Here is an 18,954-nt window from a genome sequence, read left to right as displayed (position 1 = left end):
GAAGCTGAAAATTTGGAATCGCTTCAGCGAAAAAACTGGCGCGCAAAGTGTCATCAGACATGGTCCCTTATTCAGACACGGTCCGAAGATATTTAGTGGTGCATCTCACACGGTTGGTTATAATAAACTGTGTGGGATCTACTTGATTTTTGGTCTTGATTTGAATTACATAATGGGGTCACAGCGGCCATGGACGGAGTTTGAATTGCTAGACCTTTTATCTGCAGTGATCATAAAAGAATTGGAATTATTCAGGGTTCGTTTGGACATATTTATGCATTAAGTGAGTTTTTAATGCATTTATATGCATAATTCAAATTTGAACTACATGCACATGCTCCAATGCATATAAATTCGTTGAAAAATCAAATATTTGTCGTTCGGTGCATTCTTAGGTCCCATGCAAGAAATGGGAATGAATTTCAAACACCATGGCACTGTTGATTGCTGGCAAAACAGTGAGATGCCTGGTTTTTAAATTCTAGTAAATCCAAAACTCATCTGAAATTCATGAAACTTGGCATGCTATCATGGAGCGGCATCAACATGCCGTGGTACAAATTTTGTCCCATTTGGGGCAGGTTTGGGTATATGCTTCTCACAAACCGGAGCTTCTCACAACAAGCATGATGGTTTTCGGTAGGGAACGTCCCACCTTTGGGGACGAAACGATATCCATTGCCTCTTATTGCTTTCAAGTTTTTTTCTCGTATCAACATAGAACAACAGGAGTGTTGTGTGAATTTTTGTGATTTTTCGGGGTTCGTTTGGACATTTTTTATGCATTAAGTGAGTTTCCAATGCATTTATGTGCATAATTCAAATTTGAACTACATGCGCATGCTCCAGTGCATATAAATTCGTTGAAAAATCACATCTTTGTCGTTGGGTGCATGCTTAGGTCCCATGCAAGAAATGGGAATGAATTTCAAATACCATGGCACCGTTGATTGCCGGCAAAACAGTGAGATGCCTGGTTTTTAAATTCTAGTAAATCCAAAACTCGTCTGAAATTCATGAAACTTGGCATGCTATCATGGAGCGGCATCAACATGCCATGGTACAAATTTCGTCCCATTTGGGGCAGGTTTGGGTATATGCTTCTCACAAACTGGAGCTTCTCACAACAAGCATGATGGTTTTCGGTAGGGAATGTCACACCTTTGGGGATGAAACGATATCCATTGCCTCTTATTGCTTTCAAGTTTTTTTCTCGTGTCAACATAGAACAACAGGAGTGTTGTGTGAATTTTTGTGATTTTTTGGGGTTCGTTTGGACATTTTTATGCATTAACTGAGTTTTCAATGCATTTATGTGCATAATTCAAATTTGAACTACATGTGCATGCTCCAGTGCATATAAATTCATTGAAAAATCAAATCTCTGTCCTTGGGTGCATGCTTAGGTCCCATGCAAGAAATGGGAATGAATTTCAAACACCATGGCACCGTTCATTGCCGGCAAAACAGTGAGATGCCTGGTTTTTAAATTCTAGTAAATCCAAAACTCGTCTGAAATTCATGAAACTTGGCATGCTATCATAGAGCGGCATCAACATGCCGTGGTACAAATTTTGCCTCATTTGGGGCAGGTTTGGGTATATGCTTCTCACAAACCGGAGCTTCTCACAACAAGCATGATGGTTTTCGGTAAGGAACGTCCCACCTTTGGGGACGAGACGATATCAATTGCGCCTTATTGCTTTCAAGTTTTTTCTCATGTCAACATAGAACAATAGGAGTGTTGTGTGAATTTTTGTGATTTTTCGGGGTTCGTTTGGACATTTTATGCATTAACTGAGTTTACAATGCATTTATGTGCATAATTCAACTTTGAACTACATGCGCATGCTCCAGTGCATATAAATTCGTTTTAAAATCAAATCTTTGTCCTTGGGTGCATGCTTAGGTCCCATGCAAGAAATGGGAATGAATTTCAAACACCATGGCACCGTTGATTGCCGGCAAAACAGTGAGATGCCTGGTTTTTAAATTCTAGTAAATCCAAAACTCGTCTGAAATTCATGAAACTTGGCTTGCTATCATGGAGCGGCATCAACATGCCGTGGTACAAATTTTTTCCCATTTGGGGAAGGTTTGGGTATATGCTTCTCACAAACCAGAGCTTCTCACAACAAGCATGATGGTTTTCGGTAGGGAACATCCCACCTTTAGGGACGAAACAATATCCATTGCCTCTTATTGCTTTCAAGTTTTTTTCTAGAACAACAGGAGTGTTGTGTGAATTTTTGTGATTTTTCGGGGTTCGTTTGGACATTTTATGCACTAACTGAGTTTTCAATGCATTTATGTGCATAATTCAAATTTGAACTACATGCGCATGCTCGAGTGCATATAAATTCGTTGAACAATCAAATCTCTGTCCTTGGGTGCATGCTTAGGTCCCATGCAAGAAATGGGAATGAATTTCAAACACCATGGCACCGTTGATTGCCGACAAAACAGTGAGATGCCTGGTCTTTAAATTCTAGTAAAACCAAAACTCGTCTGAAATTCATGAAACTTGGCATGCTATCATGGAGTGGCATCAACATGTCGTGGTACAAATTTTGTCCCATTTGGGGCAGGTTTGGGTATATGCTTCTCACAAACCGGAGCTTCTCACAACAAGCATGATGGTTTTCGGTAGGGAACGTCCCACCTTTGGGGACGAAACGATATCCATTGCCTCTTATAGCTTTGAAGTTTTTTTCTTGTGTCAACATAGAACAACAGGAGTGTTGTGTGAATTTCTGTGATTTTCCGGGGTTCGTTTGGACATTTTTATGCATTAACTGAGTTTTCAATGCATTTATGTGCATAATTCAAATTTGAACTACATGTGCATGCTCCAGTGCATATAAATTCATTGAAAAATCAAATCTCTGTCCTTGGGTGCATGCTTAGGTCCCATGCAAGAAATGGGAATGAATTTCAAACACTATGGCACCGTTGATTGCTGGCAAAACATTGTGATGCCTGGTTTTTAAATTCTAGTAAATCCAAAACTCGTCTGAAATTCATGAAACTTGGCATGCTATCATGGAAGGGCACCCGACATGTTGTGGTATTTTTCGTGTCCATTTTGAGAGGAGGCGCACTCGAATAATGACAGCCAACAAAGGCATTTTGAAAAAAGAAATAGCTGTGACTTTAATATCTCAAACGTTTGTATAACTCAAACCATGTGCGTTCGGTTAACCATCCACGTGACGCCACGTGTCTTGGTTTTAATGGCTATAGGAGGTGCCGTGTGGACAGCTGCTTGACTGAACGGGAGGCGTGCGACCGCAGTCTGGTGCGTAGGCTCACCTGGAAGTGTACAAGCTGTTCAACACAGGATTTGTGCATCTCTTCAACGCAAACGGTTCAGATTATGGTATGAAATTAAAGCCAGACTTCGGCGCTAAGCCAAGAGACACTGCGATTTGTCAAAATATGCAGCTAAAAATCAATATCACCATCTATTTTTTGCAACTAAAATTCAGTAATTAAGCATATATTTCATTCATACTAGAGATTTAGCAGTCGTTCTCACCGGGAAGCGAGACAGCCTTGGACCGCCGCCCGCCTCGCTCCCACTGGTCTATATTAATGGCGCCGCCGAGCGGCTGCACCCCCCATCCTCGCCACACACACAATTCCTCTCTCTCTCCACCCGCATCCTCGACGCCGCTCTGAGTCCTCAAAGCCGTCAGTGTACGAGGATGCCGCCGAAGCGCCCCATCGGAGGGAGTGGCGACGCCGGGGCTGCTGAAGCACCGGAGCATGGCATGAATATGGAGACAGAGGGTCCCGTCCCCGCCGACGAGGTTGAGAACGAGGCTGCCAACAAGCGGAGGCGGGTCGAGAAAGAACCACAAGCGACTCCAGCAGGCCTAGACTTCATCAACAATCTCCCCGATGATATGTTGATAGTCATCATATCCCTCCTCCCAATCAGAAATCGGGCAAGGACAGCCGCCGTTTCCCAGAAGTGGCGCACCCTATGGCTCCGCACCCTTGTCGACCTCCTCCACGCCCACAAGCTCTGCCATGGCTATCGCCAAAGCTTGGATGCATTCTCCCAGATCCTCGGCAGTCACCATGGCCCAATCAAAGGCCTTATCGCGGGCAAGTTCCGTTCCAATGGCAGGGAGCGAGGCAAGCTTGACAAGTGGTTCCGATCCCGCGCCATAGATCAGCTCGAGAAGCTAAGTTATAATGATGGGCATATGAGCTTGCTGCCAACGTCTGTGCTCCGCTTCGCGCCCACGCTGCGCCTCGCCAAGTTCATGAACTGCCATTCCCCCCCCCCTTAATGACGCGCCCGCTCTTTTTCTACCACGACTGAAGCACCTCGAGCTCATCACCGTCCGCATCCCAAAGGATGACATGGAGCGCCTGCTCCACGGCCGTACTGCACTCGAGTTCCTTCGTCTTCAGGCGATGAATTGGTCGAGTACCTTGCACATCACCTCCAGGACTCTCCGCACTATTTATGTGTGTTGCTGGTGCTGCAACGAGAGATCACAAAAGGTGGACCACAATATGGTCATCCAGGACACACCTTCACTTGAGAGATTACTTGTAGTTGATCAACAAGGTCCAACAAGAATCAATGTCATTTCTGCGCCAAAATTGAAAGTGGTGGGCTACTCGTCTGTCAAATACTACAACTTTCAGGTACAACAGTCGCCTTATATACCTCTCCTTCCTGATATCAATGTTATAACTAATTTTGAAGATGTATGCTCGTCTGTCATCCAGCGAAGCTTCACCCAGACTCTGGGCACATTGAAGGTCTTAGCACTAGAATCTGTCGTCCCCAACCTGGACCAAGTTTTCAGTTGCCTGAGATGCTTTCCGTGCCTGAAGAAGCTGTATATCGAGGTGATGTTCCTTTCCTGTTAAATGTTAACCATAAGGGAGTTCAATTTTTTGCACCTTTTCCCAAGTTCACAATGACAATGTACTACTATTTTTGAAAGAATTTTGGAGGATTTTAGGACATACACCCCCACCCCATATTGGTTGCTTCATTCATATGGTTACAATCGTCCATAAGAATTTCACCTTTGGATTCATCTGTACTAGTTTTCTTAGGGAATTTTTCATCCAATCCAACCTCTTGTGAAGAAGGCTACATGTTTATAGATTGTAATCAAATGCCCATGTTAATCATGCCAGATCGAAGATGGCACGTTGGTGCATTTTACCAATCCTGCAAACCAAATGGGCGTGTAGCAGTGTTCAAAATTGCATGTAGGCACTAACACGTTCTCTTCTTTTGCAGTGCATATTAGGCCCGGTGGATGATGTTTATAACGACAATCACATCGAATGCCTGGATCTGCACCTCTCAAATATTACTTTGAACTCCTACCGAGGGACCCCACCAGAGATTACACTCGCTAGGTCCTTTCTTGCCAGAGCAAAGGTGCTGAGTGTACTGAGGTTGAACATGCATTTAATTAGGAAAGATCAATGGTATGATCAGCAGATCCGGCTGGTACTGTTGAATGGAGGTGCCTCCAAAAATGCCAAAGTTCATATGGGAAGCACATATGGCAAAGCAATTGGAAATCATTGTGTCAAACCCACACATGACTTGTCAGCGGCTGATCCCTTTTCAAAAATGAAACAGCTTGCAATTGAATTTGGGCGTTCTAATCTTTGAATTTGAACCTTGCAATATTTATGGTATTTGTTATATTGAACCATTTATGTTCTCTTGTCTCGACGCAAACAGTTCATCTGGGTGAACCGCATGTCGTACATCGCACACACCTTGATCTGGCTGACAGTTTCTTTTGTGTTGCCTAATCACAAACAGTTCATCCGAGTGAACTGTATGCTGTACATCGCACACACCTTGATCTGGCTGACCATTTCTTTTGTGTTTCCTAATCACAAACAGTTCATCTGGGTGAACTATATGTTGTACATCGCACACACCTTCATCTGGCTGCCCGTTTCTTTTGTTTCTACTCATCGAAAACGGTTAATTGAACTGAACCGTATGCCCTGAATCTCACACGCAACTAAAATCTGAACCGTGTTTGATGCATCCGTCATCGCAAACGTTTTGCGCCTTTTTTGACAGTTTTTTTACGCCACCGTTTGCGATTATTGCATCGCACACAGTTTCGTCGAAGGGTCTCTGATCATAGTGTCATGTTAGCAGCATCCTGCAGTAGTGTAAGTAAACACCACAACAAATGAACCAAACATTAACTGATGCACCACATTGCACAATGTAACATACTCCTAACAGAAGATCAGACAGTTAACCAAACAAAGCATGCTTAACAACTCAGAAATATAGCAATTGTATTTGTTTCTCATGTATTTAGTACAACCAAATTCGATTTATTTCTCACATGGTATAGAATAACAGAATGCAGCCACAACAATTGAACATCGCATTCCAGAATTGAACCAAGGAGTTAACTAAACACCACAACAAATGAACCAAACGTTAACTCAGCACCACATTGCACAATATAACACTCCTAATAGAAGATCAGTCAGTTAACCAAACCAAGCATGCTTAACAACTTGGAAATATAGCAATTGTATTTGTTTCTCTTGTATTTAGTACAGCCAAAATCGATTTATTTCTCACATGGTATATAATAATAGAATGCACCCACAATAATTGAACACCGCATTGCAGAATTGAACCAAACAGTTAACTAAACACCACCATAAATGAACCAAACATTAACTGAGCACCACATTGCACAATGTATAACATACTAGAAGATCAGACAGTTAACCAAACCAAGCATGCTTGACAACTTGGAAAATTGGACCCTGAAGAATTGAACATCACATTTGCAGAATTGAACCAAATAGTTAACTGAACAGGACAACTAATAACCAAACAGATAAGTGAGCACCACATTGCACGATATATAGACATATACACTAGAGCAACATATTGCATGGTAAAGTAGATAGCACAGTTCACTAGAATTTGTTAAGGAATGGCAGTAGCTAGCAAACTGAACATGGGTCCTTATAGTGAGCTAATAAGACAAGCTACTCCTCATTGTCCGAGATATCGATGACGATTGGCTCCTTGGACATGGAAGAGGGCGAGGCCTCCGCATCGTGGGTGCCCTCGTTGTAGTGGTGAGTTGCCTGAGCCGCTTTGGGCACCAACCTTCTGGCTCTCGAGATGAGGTAAGCACGTGCACGCTGAGAAAACACCTCGTCGTCTTCGTCGAAGGCACCGAGGGTGGCCTCGAGGAAACGTCATGAACTGTCGTTTAAAGCAGCCAACCGTGTCGCGGCGTCGGCGCGCGAGGTGTTGACGGTAGCCTCAACGGCAAGGTGCTCGTCAAGATCTGGGGTCGGCACGAATACCCATTGCGACCTCATCCTCGCGTGCGATCGCGATTTGCTTCTCTGCTGCCAAATGCTCCTTGAGATCCTGGCTATACCACGTGCACCATGGCTTAGGGTGGCACTTATTTGGTGGAGAGGTCGGTGATTTGGGTGGAAGGTGTCGCGCCGACGGTCGGGGCATGTGGGATGTGGAAGGTGGAGGAGGATGGGGGTCGGGTGTGGATTACCTGCTTGGATAGACGAGGCCGAGCAGCGTGAAGGAGGGTCGCCGGCGAGGAGGCGGCGCTGAAAGCAAGGAGTGAAGGTTTCAACTTGGAAAGGAAGGCGGAAATAGCGGAAATGTGGCTTTTGGTAGGGGGGAGGGGCGGGAGGTAGATATCTCCGTTAAAGCCGAAAATTTGAAGACGGTTCAGCAAAAAAACTAGTGCGCAAAGTGTCATCAGACATGGTCCCTTATTAAGAAATGTGTACGATATGTGAACATCACAGACGATTCAAATAGCTTAACCCATGTGTGATGAGTTTGACGTCAAAAATTTTGGTTCGAATTTCCCTGGTTACAGTGGTCATCCACGTCATTGCACAATTTGGGTACACAAAGGAGACTACAGCACACCTGGTTACAGTGTCAACATAGAACAACAGGAGTTTTGTGTTAAATTTCAATTTTTTTGGGTTCGTTTGGACATTTTTATACATTAACTGGTTTTTCTAGGCATTTTATGTGCATAATTCAAATTGGAACTACATGCACATGCTCCAGTGCATATAAATTGGTTGAAAAAACAAATATGTGTCCTTGGTTGCATGCTTAGGTCCCATGCAAGAAATGGGAATGAATGTCAAACACCCTGCCACCGTCACTCGGCTGCAAACATTGAGATACCTGGTTTTTAAATTCTAGTAAATCCAAAACTCGTCTCAAATTCTTGAAACTTGGCATGCTATCATGGAGCGGCAACAACATGCCGTGGTAAATTTTTTGTCCCATTTGGGGCAGTTTGGGTATAAGCTTCTCACAAACCAGAGCTTCTCACAACAAGCGTGATGGTTTCGGTAGGGAACATGCCACCTTTGGGATGAAACGATATTCGTTGCATCTTATTGCTTTCAAAAAAATTCTAGTGCCAACATAGAACAACAGGAGTGTTGTGTTAAATTTTGGAATTTTTTCGGGTTTGTTTGGACATTTTTATACATTAACTGGGTTTTCTAGGCATTTTATGTGCATAATTCAAATTTGAACTACATGCACATGCTCCAGTGCATACAAATTTGTTGAAAAGTCAAATTTGTGTCCTTGGTTGCATGCTTAGGTCCCATGCAAGAAATGGGAATGAATGTAAAACACCTTGCGACCGTCACTCGACCGCAAACATTGAGATACCTGGTTTTTAAATTCTAGTAAATGCAAAACTCGCCAGAAATTCATGAAACTTGGCATGCTATCACGGAGCGGCATCAACATGCCGTGGTAAAAATTTTGTCCCATTCGGGGCAGGTTTGGGTATAAGCTTCTCAAAAACCAAGCTTCTCACAAAAAGCGTGATGGTTTCGGTAGGGAACGTGCCACCTTTGGGGATGAAACGATATCCGTTGCCTCTTATTGCTTTAAAAAATTTCTAGTGTCATGATAACCCACCAGTATAGGGGATCATTTGTAGCCTCGTTCGATAAGTAAGAGTGTCGAACCCAACGAGGAGCTAAAGGTAGAACAAATATTCCCTCAAGTTCTATCGACCACTGATACAACTCTACGCACGGTTGACGTTTGCTTTACCGGAAACAAGTATGAAACTATTTTGCAAGGATAAAACTACGAGTACTTTGCGAGAATAAAACTATGAATAAATTGCAAGATAATAAAAGACGATAGCCTTTGCCAATAAGAAAGTCATTTGTCCCTAGGTAATCGATAACAAGTACTGGTAATCATTGTTGTAATTTTATATGAGGGAGAGGATGAGCTAACATACTTTCTCTACTTGGTTCATATGCACTTATGATTGGAACTCTAGCAAGCATCCGCAACTACTAAAGATCATTAAGGTCGTGAAACCCAACCATAGCATTAAGTATCAAGTCCTCTTTACTCCCATACGCCATAACCCACCTATCCGCGTTTAAGTTCCTGTCACTCTCGCAACACTTACAATAAGCAAATCATGAACTTATTGCAACACCCTATAGCGGGGCCCCCTCACGTTTGCGCGAGACGGAGGGCACCGTAGGACAGCACCATATATAAAATATACAATCATGCCAACCAAGATCACGATTAACCCATAGGAGAAAACGGATCTACTCAAACATCATAGGATAACCATAGATCATTGGGAAATAATATATGGAGTTGAGCACCATGTTTAAGTAGAGATTACAGCGGGGAGAAGAGGTGTTACACCGCTGCATAGAGGGGGAGAGAGTTGGTGTTGACGGTTGCAAGATTGTTGATGTAGATCGTTGTCACAATCCTAGCCCCGGCGGCACTCTAGCGCCACCGGGAGAGAGGGGGAGAGAGGCCCCCTCCTTCTTCTTCTTCCTTGGCCTCCCCCCTAGATGGGAGGAGGGTTCCCCCTCTGTTCCATGTAGGGCTGCAAGAAAAGCTTGAGGCTCGTGGGCCGCTCGAGATCGACTCGTATTTTGACTCGACTCAAGATCGGCTCGAAAAGAAATGAGCTGAGTATGAACACTTTATGTAGCTCGATAGAGAAACGAGTTAATCTTGAGCTAACACTGGCTCGCTCGATTTTAGATCGATAGCTTGATGTTATATAATTATATTAAATAATCTTGATATTTATTTAAAAATATAATTTATTTTCTTATATGTCGTGCACAGTTTTTCTCAATTTTACCTAGTAGGAAACATGGAGGCCTAATTAAGCATGAGAAACTTAGCCTCAATATAGTGCGTGGTCAGTCCTGTGTCAAATATCCTATTATTCTCAGCCAAAGTTTAAGAGCGGATGCACCTTCATTTTTCTATCTTTCTACTTCATTGGTCCCTACTTATCAAGTGCTAGTCGTCGGTTGAGAGAGAATAAGTCAAATTTTATAGTGGCTTTCTATATTGTGTTGTTGGCTATAATGTTTGAAAAATTGCCTTAGACTATTCATAAAATCATCTTATTATTTATCTCGAAAATAGCTCGAGATCGATACAAGCTAAGCACGAGCCACTTTTTACGGCTCGGCCTTGAGCTTCACTTAGTTTGAGCTCGCTCAAATTTTAGTATAATCTAAGCTGAGCCTAGTCCAACTCGCTCAAACTCGACTCGTTTGAAGCTCTAGTTCCATGGTCTCCATGGCGGCGGAGGGGCGGGAGCCCCTCCGAGATTGGATCTCCCTCTCTGTTCTCTTCCGTTTCGTGCTCCCCAGGTCTGGCCGAAAACCGTTTCTTAATTTCCGGAGATCCGTAACTCCGATTGCGCTGAGATTTTAACACGATTTTTTTAGATATAAGCTTCCTTGCGCCTGAAATACAGCTCCAACCGACGTACGAGGTGGGTACAAACAACCACCGGGCGCCAGGCTCCTGGCCAGTGCGCTGGTGTGTCGTGCCCTGTGTGGGCCTCCGTTTGCGGTGATTCCAACTCCCAAAAATCACATATATTCCAAAATAATTCTTCATAACTTGTCATCACATTTGGACTTCATTTGATGTGGATACTTTGACAAAAACATGCAGAAAACAGGAACTGGCGCTGGGCACTGGATCAATAGGTTAGTCCAATAAATCATATAAAAAGTTGCCAAAAGTATGTGAAAGTGGTATAATATTGGCATGAAACAATAAAAAAATATAGAGACGACGGAGACGTATCAGCATCCCCAAGCTTAATTCCTGCTCGTCCTCGAGCAGGTAAATGATAAAAAAGATAATTTTTGATGTGGAATGCTACCTAGCATAAACTTGGTCATAAATATAATCACGGCACGAATATTAAGAATTAAGTGATTCAAAGCAATAGTCTATAATTTGACATAAAGACATCAATACTCAGGCATCCCAACAAACAATCATGTATTTCAAAATATCAACGCTAAAGAAAGCTATCCCTACAAAATCATATAGCCTTGTCATGCTCTGTCTTCTTAACACAAAGTATTTATCATGCACAACCCCGATGACAAGCCGAGCAATTGGTTCATACTTTTTAACGCGTTTCAGCTTTTTCAACTCTCACGCAATACATGAACGCAAGCCATGGATATAGCACTACGGGTGGAATAGAGCATAATGATAGGGGTAAATATAGAGAAGACAAAAAGTAGAAAGTCTCATATCGACGCGGCTAACCAACGGGCTATGGAGATGCCCATCAATTGATATCAACGTGAGGAGTAGGGATTGCCATGCAACGAATGCACTAGGAGCTATAAGTGTTGAAAGCTCAATATGAAAACTAAGTGGGTGTGCATCTAATCCTATAATGAAAAATTCCCACTAGTATATGAAAGTGACAACATAGGAGACTCTCCATAGGAAAAACATGGTGCTACTTTGAAGCACAAGTGTGGTAAAGGATACTAACAATGCCCCTTGTCTCTTTGTTTTTTTCTTTTTTTCTTTTTTTCTTCTTTTTTTCTTTTTTTCTCTTTATATAAACACTATTCTGATCACGGGATCAGAATAATATTTTGTTCACAACCTGAACTGCCTGAGTAACGCGTCTGAACTTCCCTCTGTACGAACCCGACCTTCGGGCTATCTTCGCAACCGTTTCTCCCCGCGCGATTTATTCTGGTTAGTTGTGTTCTATATGATGTTAGTGTAATCTAGAAACGTGTTTTAGCAACTAAATACCCGTTTTAAATAGGAATCTTGCTCGTTGGCGGATTTTGCTCCCGGGATGTGATGAAATTGCGTTTTTTGCATTTTACTGCCTGAGTTGTTCGACCTGAACTTCTCCCAGTGCTAGGTTGAACTTCCGCCAACATTGCCCAAATGGGGCTTGTGATATACTGTTGTAAAGCTATGGTTACCAGTATCATGACTCAAGTTGAATTTTTGGCAAAATGTAAGCGGTTTAAGAGCAGTTTTGAAAACCGTTTTTTCATCATATAAAAAACGTGAATCGTATTTTCGATCGCATTTCTAAAACGTTTATCGGAATGATGCAAATAATATGGCGTTGGAAAGCTGCTGTAAATCCGCTCCTTCCACATGTCGAAAGTTTTCTCTAATTCCTTATGGTTAAAGAGTAATTTGGAAAATCGTAAAACTTCGCAAACCGAACAACCGAGTTTGTATTTTTGATGTCATTTCTAAACGGCTAATAGAATTGAAGGAAATGATATGGCGTTGGAAAGCTTATGAAAATGCGCTACTTTTTCATGTAAAAAGTTTTTTCTAATTGTGAACGGTTTAAAAGTAATATAGAAAACGGTCCAAGTTGCACCGAGTTCGTATTGTCGAGCTCATTTTTGAACCGTACGTCCGAATGTAGCAAACGGTATGGCGTTGGAAAGCTCGAGGAAATGCGAAATATTTTGGTATATATTGTTTCTCCCAATTCCTTACTGTTTTAAGTCAATTTTGAAAATGGCTAAAAACGTATTTTCGCCATAACTTCCACAAACTTTATCGGAATTGGGCAAATAATATACCACTGAAAAGCTAAGGAAAATGCAAAACTTTTTCATGTTGATTGTTTTCTCTGATTCCTAGCCGTTTTTAAGTAATTTCGAAAATGGCAAGATCATTCGTTCTGTCTTTATCGCGAAACAGATTCTTCGAAAATGCAGCACGTGAAGAACCTGAACTTCTCAGCATGTGTACTTGAACTTCACTCTGTTTTTCACGTGCTTTTTTTGCCCGTAGCTCTCCATCCACTCACCAGAACACTCACCGGAATTGAGCAAGTAATATACCGGTGGAAAGCTGATATAAACACTCAACTTTCTCGTCTTGATCTTTTTCATACTCGCAACGATTTTATAAGTTTTTCATCTCAAATTCATTCACTATAGTAGTCGAACTTCCTGTTGTTTTCACGTTGAACTTCTGTGAAGTATTTTCGTTTGTAATTTTCTCATGCATTTCGTCAGTGTTACACAAATGATATTGTTTTTGTACAAACCTCTCTCACAATATATTTTTTACCTTTCTCCGACCGAGGACTTGAACTTACACAAATGATATTCCTGTCGTTTTGAAGTAAATTAGAGAAATGACGAGATCATGATTTCTGCCTTCATTGCAAATGGAAACGCACTATGTGAAGTAGTTGAACTTCTCGGGCATGTCTGTTTGAACCTCACTCTGTTTTTGACGTGCTGTTTTTTGCACTACGTGAAGTAGTTGAGCTTTTGAGGCATGTCTATTTGAACTTCACTCTGTTTCACTTTATTGTATTTTTCTTATACGAAACACACACCATGCAGTACGTGAACTTCTGGATGTTATCAATTTGATCTTCTCTCTGGTTTGAGTGAATTATTTTAAACCACAACAAAGAACATCTTTTTTATGTATTTTGGACATCTAAATACACGGTGAACCTCTCTCACAAGAATTTTTGAACTTTTCCTCGCCGAGCACTTGAACTTCTAGCAACAATTTTTTCATTTATGAGTTTTTTTAAGTGCAAAAAAGGGCGTTGTGTTTTTCATTTTTTGAACACGTAAATCCTAGGTTTTAATAAACTCTGAACTTCTCTATTATTTCAATTTGAACTTCAGCTTTTTATATTTTTGAGTAAAGACTTGTATTCGATTTTTATACGGAAAAAATCGAACATGGAAATACAAGGTGAACCTCTCTCGCAAGAATTTTTGAACTTCTCCAGACAGAGCACTTGAATTTCCTTCAACAAACTTTTTAAGCTTTTGTTTTTCTATAGTTTTATTGCTCCCCTGAAATGCATTCCTTGCAGTACTTCAACTTCTCGTTGTTTTCACTATGAACTTCTTTCAATAGGTAAGAATTTTTTTAATACATCAAAACGTGTTTTAAATGGTATACATGAAAATTTTAAACCGTTCATCGAAATGTGGCACATAATATACCCGGTGGAAAGCTTATGAATCGCAGCAAGTTTTTCATGTAGACATGTGTTACAAATTCGTTGCAATTTGAGAGCAGTTTTTAAAATGGCAAAACAACATTTTTTTTGCCTTTTAAAACAACATGTAAATGAACGACGGACGTCTCGTAAATATGATTTTTGAACCGTGTAGGGTGGAGCACGTGAACTTCTTGCAACAAACCTTTTAGGCTTTTAGTTTTGTATTCTTTTATTCTCATCTGAAACGAAGTAGTTGAACTTCCCGCTGTTTTCACCTTGAACTTCTGTCACGTATTTTTGTTCAACCTCTCTCACAAGAATTTTTGAACTTTCTCGGGCCGAGCACTTGAACTTCTAGCAACAAAACTTTTAGTCTTTGCTTTTTCAACACTTTGTAGTACATGAACTTCTAGCAGTTATCACTTTGAATTGTTCTCTGTTTTTTGCCCTAACTCCCAAATCACTCATCCAAATTGGGCATCTAAATCATGGATTTTTATAATCCTTGAACTTCTCTACTTTTTTAAGTTGAACTTCTTTGTTTTATTCCTAGAAAAAATGATTTTTTAAGTAAACATCAAACAACCTTTTTCTAAATTTAACTTCATACTTCAACTTTGCATAGAAAGAAGAAGAGTCTGAGTTTTTTATATACATCGAACTACTCCATTTTTAATTTAAAATTTTTGATTTTCTTTTTAAAATCGTATTGCTCCATTAAAAAGCAAAAATGACGTTACCCTTTACCAATGAAAAAACTGATTTTTTTTACAAACATCAAAATGCCCTTTGTTTCAATTTAAATCTCTTTATGTATTTTTAGAATTGAGAAAAATGGAGTTTTTAAAATAAATATCAAACTTCTTCATTTTTTTAAATTGAACTTCTTGGTTTATTATTTAGTAAAATTGAACTTCTTAAACTTCTTGGTTTATTCGTTAGTAATAGGAAAAAATCGAGTTTGTAATAAATGTCAAACTGCTCCGTTTTTTAAAATTGTCAAACTGCTCCGTTTTTTAAAATTGAACTTCTTGGTTTATTATTTTTTTTAAAACTAAGTTTTTCGTATACATTAAACTCCTCCATTTTTTAATTTGAACTTCTTCATTTAGCTCTTCCTTTTATTTTAATTTGAACTTCTTCATTTTATTCTTTAGTAACGAGTAAAAAATCTGAAGTTTCTATAAACTTCGTACTTCTCTATTATTTCAATTTGAACTTCTTAGTTTTATTCTTCGGAGAAAAAAATATGGTTTTAGAATCCTACAATTTTCTTAAAGTTGAACCCCTTACTTTTATTTTTTTGAGAAACAAAAGAATTTGAGTTTTCTGTATACATCGAACTACTCCTTTATTTTAATTTAAACTTCTCCATTTTTATTCTTTATAACAAGGAAAATATGATATTTTTATAAATATCGAACTTCTATATTTTCATAATTTGGACTTCTTGGTTTATTTCTTTTATTAACAAAAAATCCTAGTTTTGTAATAATTATTGAACCAGACCGTTATTTAAATTAGTACTTCTAGAGTTTTTTAATTTAAAAACGGCGTAAATCCTTTTAAAGATTTTTGAACTCCTCTATTTTTAAAATACAAATTTCTTGTTTTTTTTTAACTTCTTGTATTCACTCTTTTATAATGAGAACAGTCTAAATTTTATACAAACATCGAACTGCTACTTTTCTAAAATTTGGACTCCTTGGGGCTTTTTCAATTATTTATTTTAACATATAACCACTCATATTTATTTATTTGAATTTCAACGAAAACTCAATTCTCTTTTAGACATCGCAACAAATAGTAGCAATTACTAAACTTTTTAGATTGGTTACATCTAGTTTTTTTTGGATCATTGTAGTTTCGAAAACATAGACACATACAGGAAAGAGAATTATGTGTGCACAAACTGGATAGCAATACTTGAATTCTCTAGGGAGTAATACAAGAACTCTTAGGGAAGTGATACACGAACTTCTTTTGAAAATATTCTTTTTCTCTTGCTCACACGCACATTTTTTTCAATTAAAACACAAGCTCAGAAGAATACAATTGGAAATAATACAACCCAATCTGAATCCGCAGTAGTATTACAAGAAGCAAATTGCAAACAGAGATCGTAGTATCATAGAGGCCTGAGCAATCAAGTTCAATGGTATGAGGCCGCACATCGAGAAGCAACAGATCCCAAATCCTTGCTGCCCAGCACAACACATTTGCCCTGAAACGGAAAGCATGGCAAAATCAAACTTTTGAGCTTAAGAAATCGAGCATGCCTAGTACAACATGTAGTAGTAGATGCTAGTTGAGATGTGGCGGACCGGCGTCCGGTGTAGAAACAGCGGAGATTGTCATAACACCTTCCGATGCACCTGAAAACACTGCACGAAAAACACAAATATGAGCTCCAGCAGCAAACAGACCCCCACCCAAGGTGTGTTGTTTTTTTTGAAAGATTTTCTTTTTTGCAGTCTGCGAATTCCTGCTACTGGTACACTCACTGAACCTTCACAAAGATAAGGTTGAACTTCCTCATTTTTATAAGTCTCTCACATTGCCGTAGTAAGGAAGCCAAAACAACATTTTTGTTCAGAACGTGTGTGTTGATTGCTGTCTTTTCTTCCTCCTGCCTCTGCACAAAAAAACATCCACAACGATTAAGAGAGAGTTCAGGTTCTCTGAAGTTCGAGTATGCGCACACATGCATTTTTGTTCAATCTGATAGAGAAAGAGGAACATTGTGCGGAGTGGGGAGACACAAAATCAAGGAAAAAAATGAAAAGAAAGGTGTTGTACTAGCGCTGCAGCAACATCATCAGTTTTCAGACGCCAAAATAGTTAAATGCCTGGCAACATCAAGGATCCAGGGAAAATGCGACAACATATTATTGGTCCAGAATTGAACCCTGAAGGTATTCAGGTTTCTTAGCGATTGTAGAACTCGCTAAAGAAAGCTAACAGGTACAGATCACTGACACGCCTAGCTGATTACTTCCTATGCCAATTACTAGGCTGCCGTAGTCATGCCAAAGCTTTACTTAAATCGAATGCCTGAACCTCATTCTCCAGAAGATGTCACAGAAATTATACCTTCTCGATTAGATCATTGCTGGTAAGGGGGAAAGGCTCCTTGTCGAAATATCCGCGACCCTTCTTGTAAATAAGCTCCTTCACATTCTTCAAATTGGGGAACCTACTGTGACACCAATTAACAACATTCAATCACTGTAAACTACTAGTACAAAACTGGCGAAACAAGCCACACCAATGGAGAAGATATTTCCATTCAGTCAGTTACCCATAGGTGACGAACGGTCCAACAGTAGCAAGCCTCTTGAGGTTTGCCTCGGTGGCCTTGAGGAAGACACCGGTGAGGACCTTTTTCAGCTGCAGCCTTGCCAAGATCTTCCCGATTTTGCGGGTGCAAGTCAGCAGTGCTGCAATCAGACATGAAGAGTTTGATGTTAATCGCGAGGTACCACCAGCAAGTCAGAGAGATGGATGCTTTAGGTTTAGGTAGGCACTGCCCCTGGGATGTGGATGGCGAAGAGAAGCTTGGCGTCGATGGCCTCGGCGGGGCGCAGATTCCGGACCTTGAGGCGCGTCCGCATCCGCAGGAAGTCGAGCTCCTTGTTGCGGAACTCCTTGACGAAGACCTCGGGGTGCTTGATGGCGCACTTGGCGTCGTGGCGGCGGTGCTGCATCTTGGCCGCCTTGCGCTCCCGGTTCTTGGTGGCCCACTCCTCGTTGTCCTTCCTCTTCTTGAGGACCGTCTCCCGCACGAACGGAAGCTGCTGTGTCCCCTCCTCCTCCGCCATGGCCGGCGGCGCTGGGTTCTCCTGGCGCGTGGTTGTCAACACGTCGATTGGTGGCATCAAGGATTCAGGGAAAAGGCGGCAACACATATCCAACGGAGGAGGAACGGATGCATGGCGGCGCGGTGGCGGAGGCGGGGCTCGGGCTGCGGTTGCGTGGCGGCGCAGCGTAGGAGGCGGGGTTCGGGACGGGAAGGGCCGGCGCATCGCCGGAGGATGTTGGGAAGTGGAAGGGTGCGGCTGCCGGTGGTCCGCTGGAAGGGGGAGGAGGTGCGGGCCGGCGGTGACGTGCTGGGAGGGAGAGGAGAGGTGGCGACGGCGGGTGGAGGGGGCCGGGGAACCTTAGTGCGGCGGTGAAAGGAGGCAGGGACGGAGATGAGCCGGGAGGAGGCGGGGACGGCGGCGCGCCGGAGGGAGGCGTGGGCGGAGGCGAGCCTGGAGGAGGCGGGGACGGCGGCGCGCCGGAGGGAGGTGTGGGCGGAGGCGGGGACGGCGGCGCGCCGGAGGAGGCGGGGGTGGCGGCGGGATCGGGAGGAGGTGGGGAAGACCACGGGATCAGGAGAAGCTCGTGGGATAGGAGCTGGGCAGCGGGTGGGTCGGGGAGTTGTGAAGGAGGCGGGTGGGTCGGGTTGTTTTTTAGTTCGGGAACACCTAATCGGGCCTATATAGGGTCGATCGTGATCGTAATAACTATTCTGATCCTGATGCTACTATATATATTTTCTTATTGTTCGGAGCATCATCCCGACTTGGGAGGGAATCGTAGTCTTCATCATCTTTTTCTCACT

The 18,954-nt window shown here is 41.7% G+C and overlaps 1 protein-coding gene across 1 annotated transcript; it reads right to left on the bottom strand.

Annotated features, from left to right (window-relative positions):
* Positions 1 to 16,326: 16,326 nt before the first annotated feature.
* LOC109768980 (uncharacterized) lies at positions 16,327 to 18,735 on the bottom strand. Its single transcript, XM_073510315.1, has 6 exons — positions 17,945 to 18,735; positions 17,650 to 17,756; positions 17,442 to 17,547; positions 16,905 to 16,983; positions 16,673 to 16,732; positions 16,327 to 16,572 (listed from the first exon to the last, which is right to left on the bottom strand). Exons 1-6 carry the CDS (start codon positions 18,371 to 18,373, stop codon positions 16,442 to 16,444), a joined length of 912 nt encoding a protein of 303 aa, XP_073366416.1. The 5' UTR covers positions 18,374 to 18,735; the 3' UTR covers positions 16,327 to 16,441.
* Between the last annotated feature and the right edge of the window lie 219 nt (positions 18,736 to 18,954).

The sequence above is a fragment of the Aegilops tauschii genome, chromosome 1 (genome assembly GCF_002575655.3).
Source record: "Aegilops tauschii subsp. strangulata cultivar AL8/78 chromosome 1, Aet v6.0, whole genome shotgun sequence".
Lineage (NCBI taxonomy): Eukaryota > Viridiplantae > Streptophyta > Magnoliopsida > Poales > Poaceae > Aegilops > Aegilops tauschii.
Note: the sequence above shows the minus strand (reverse complement) of the source record. Positions and strands in the feature narration are given on the sequence as shown.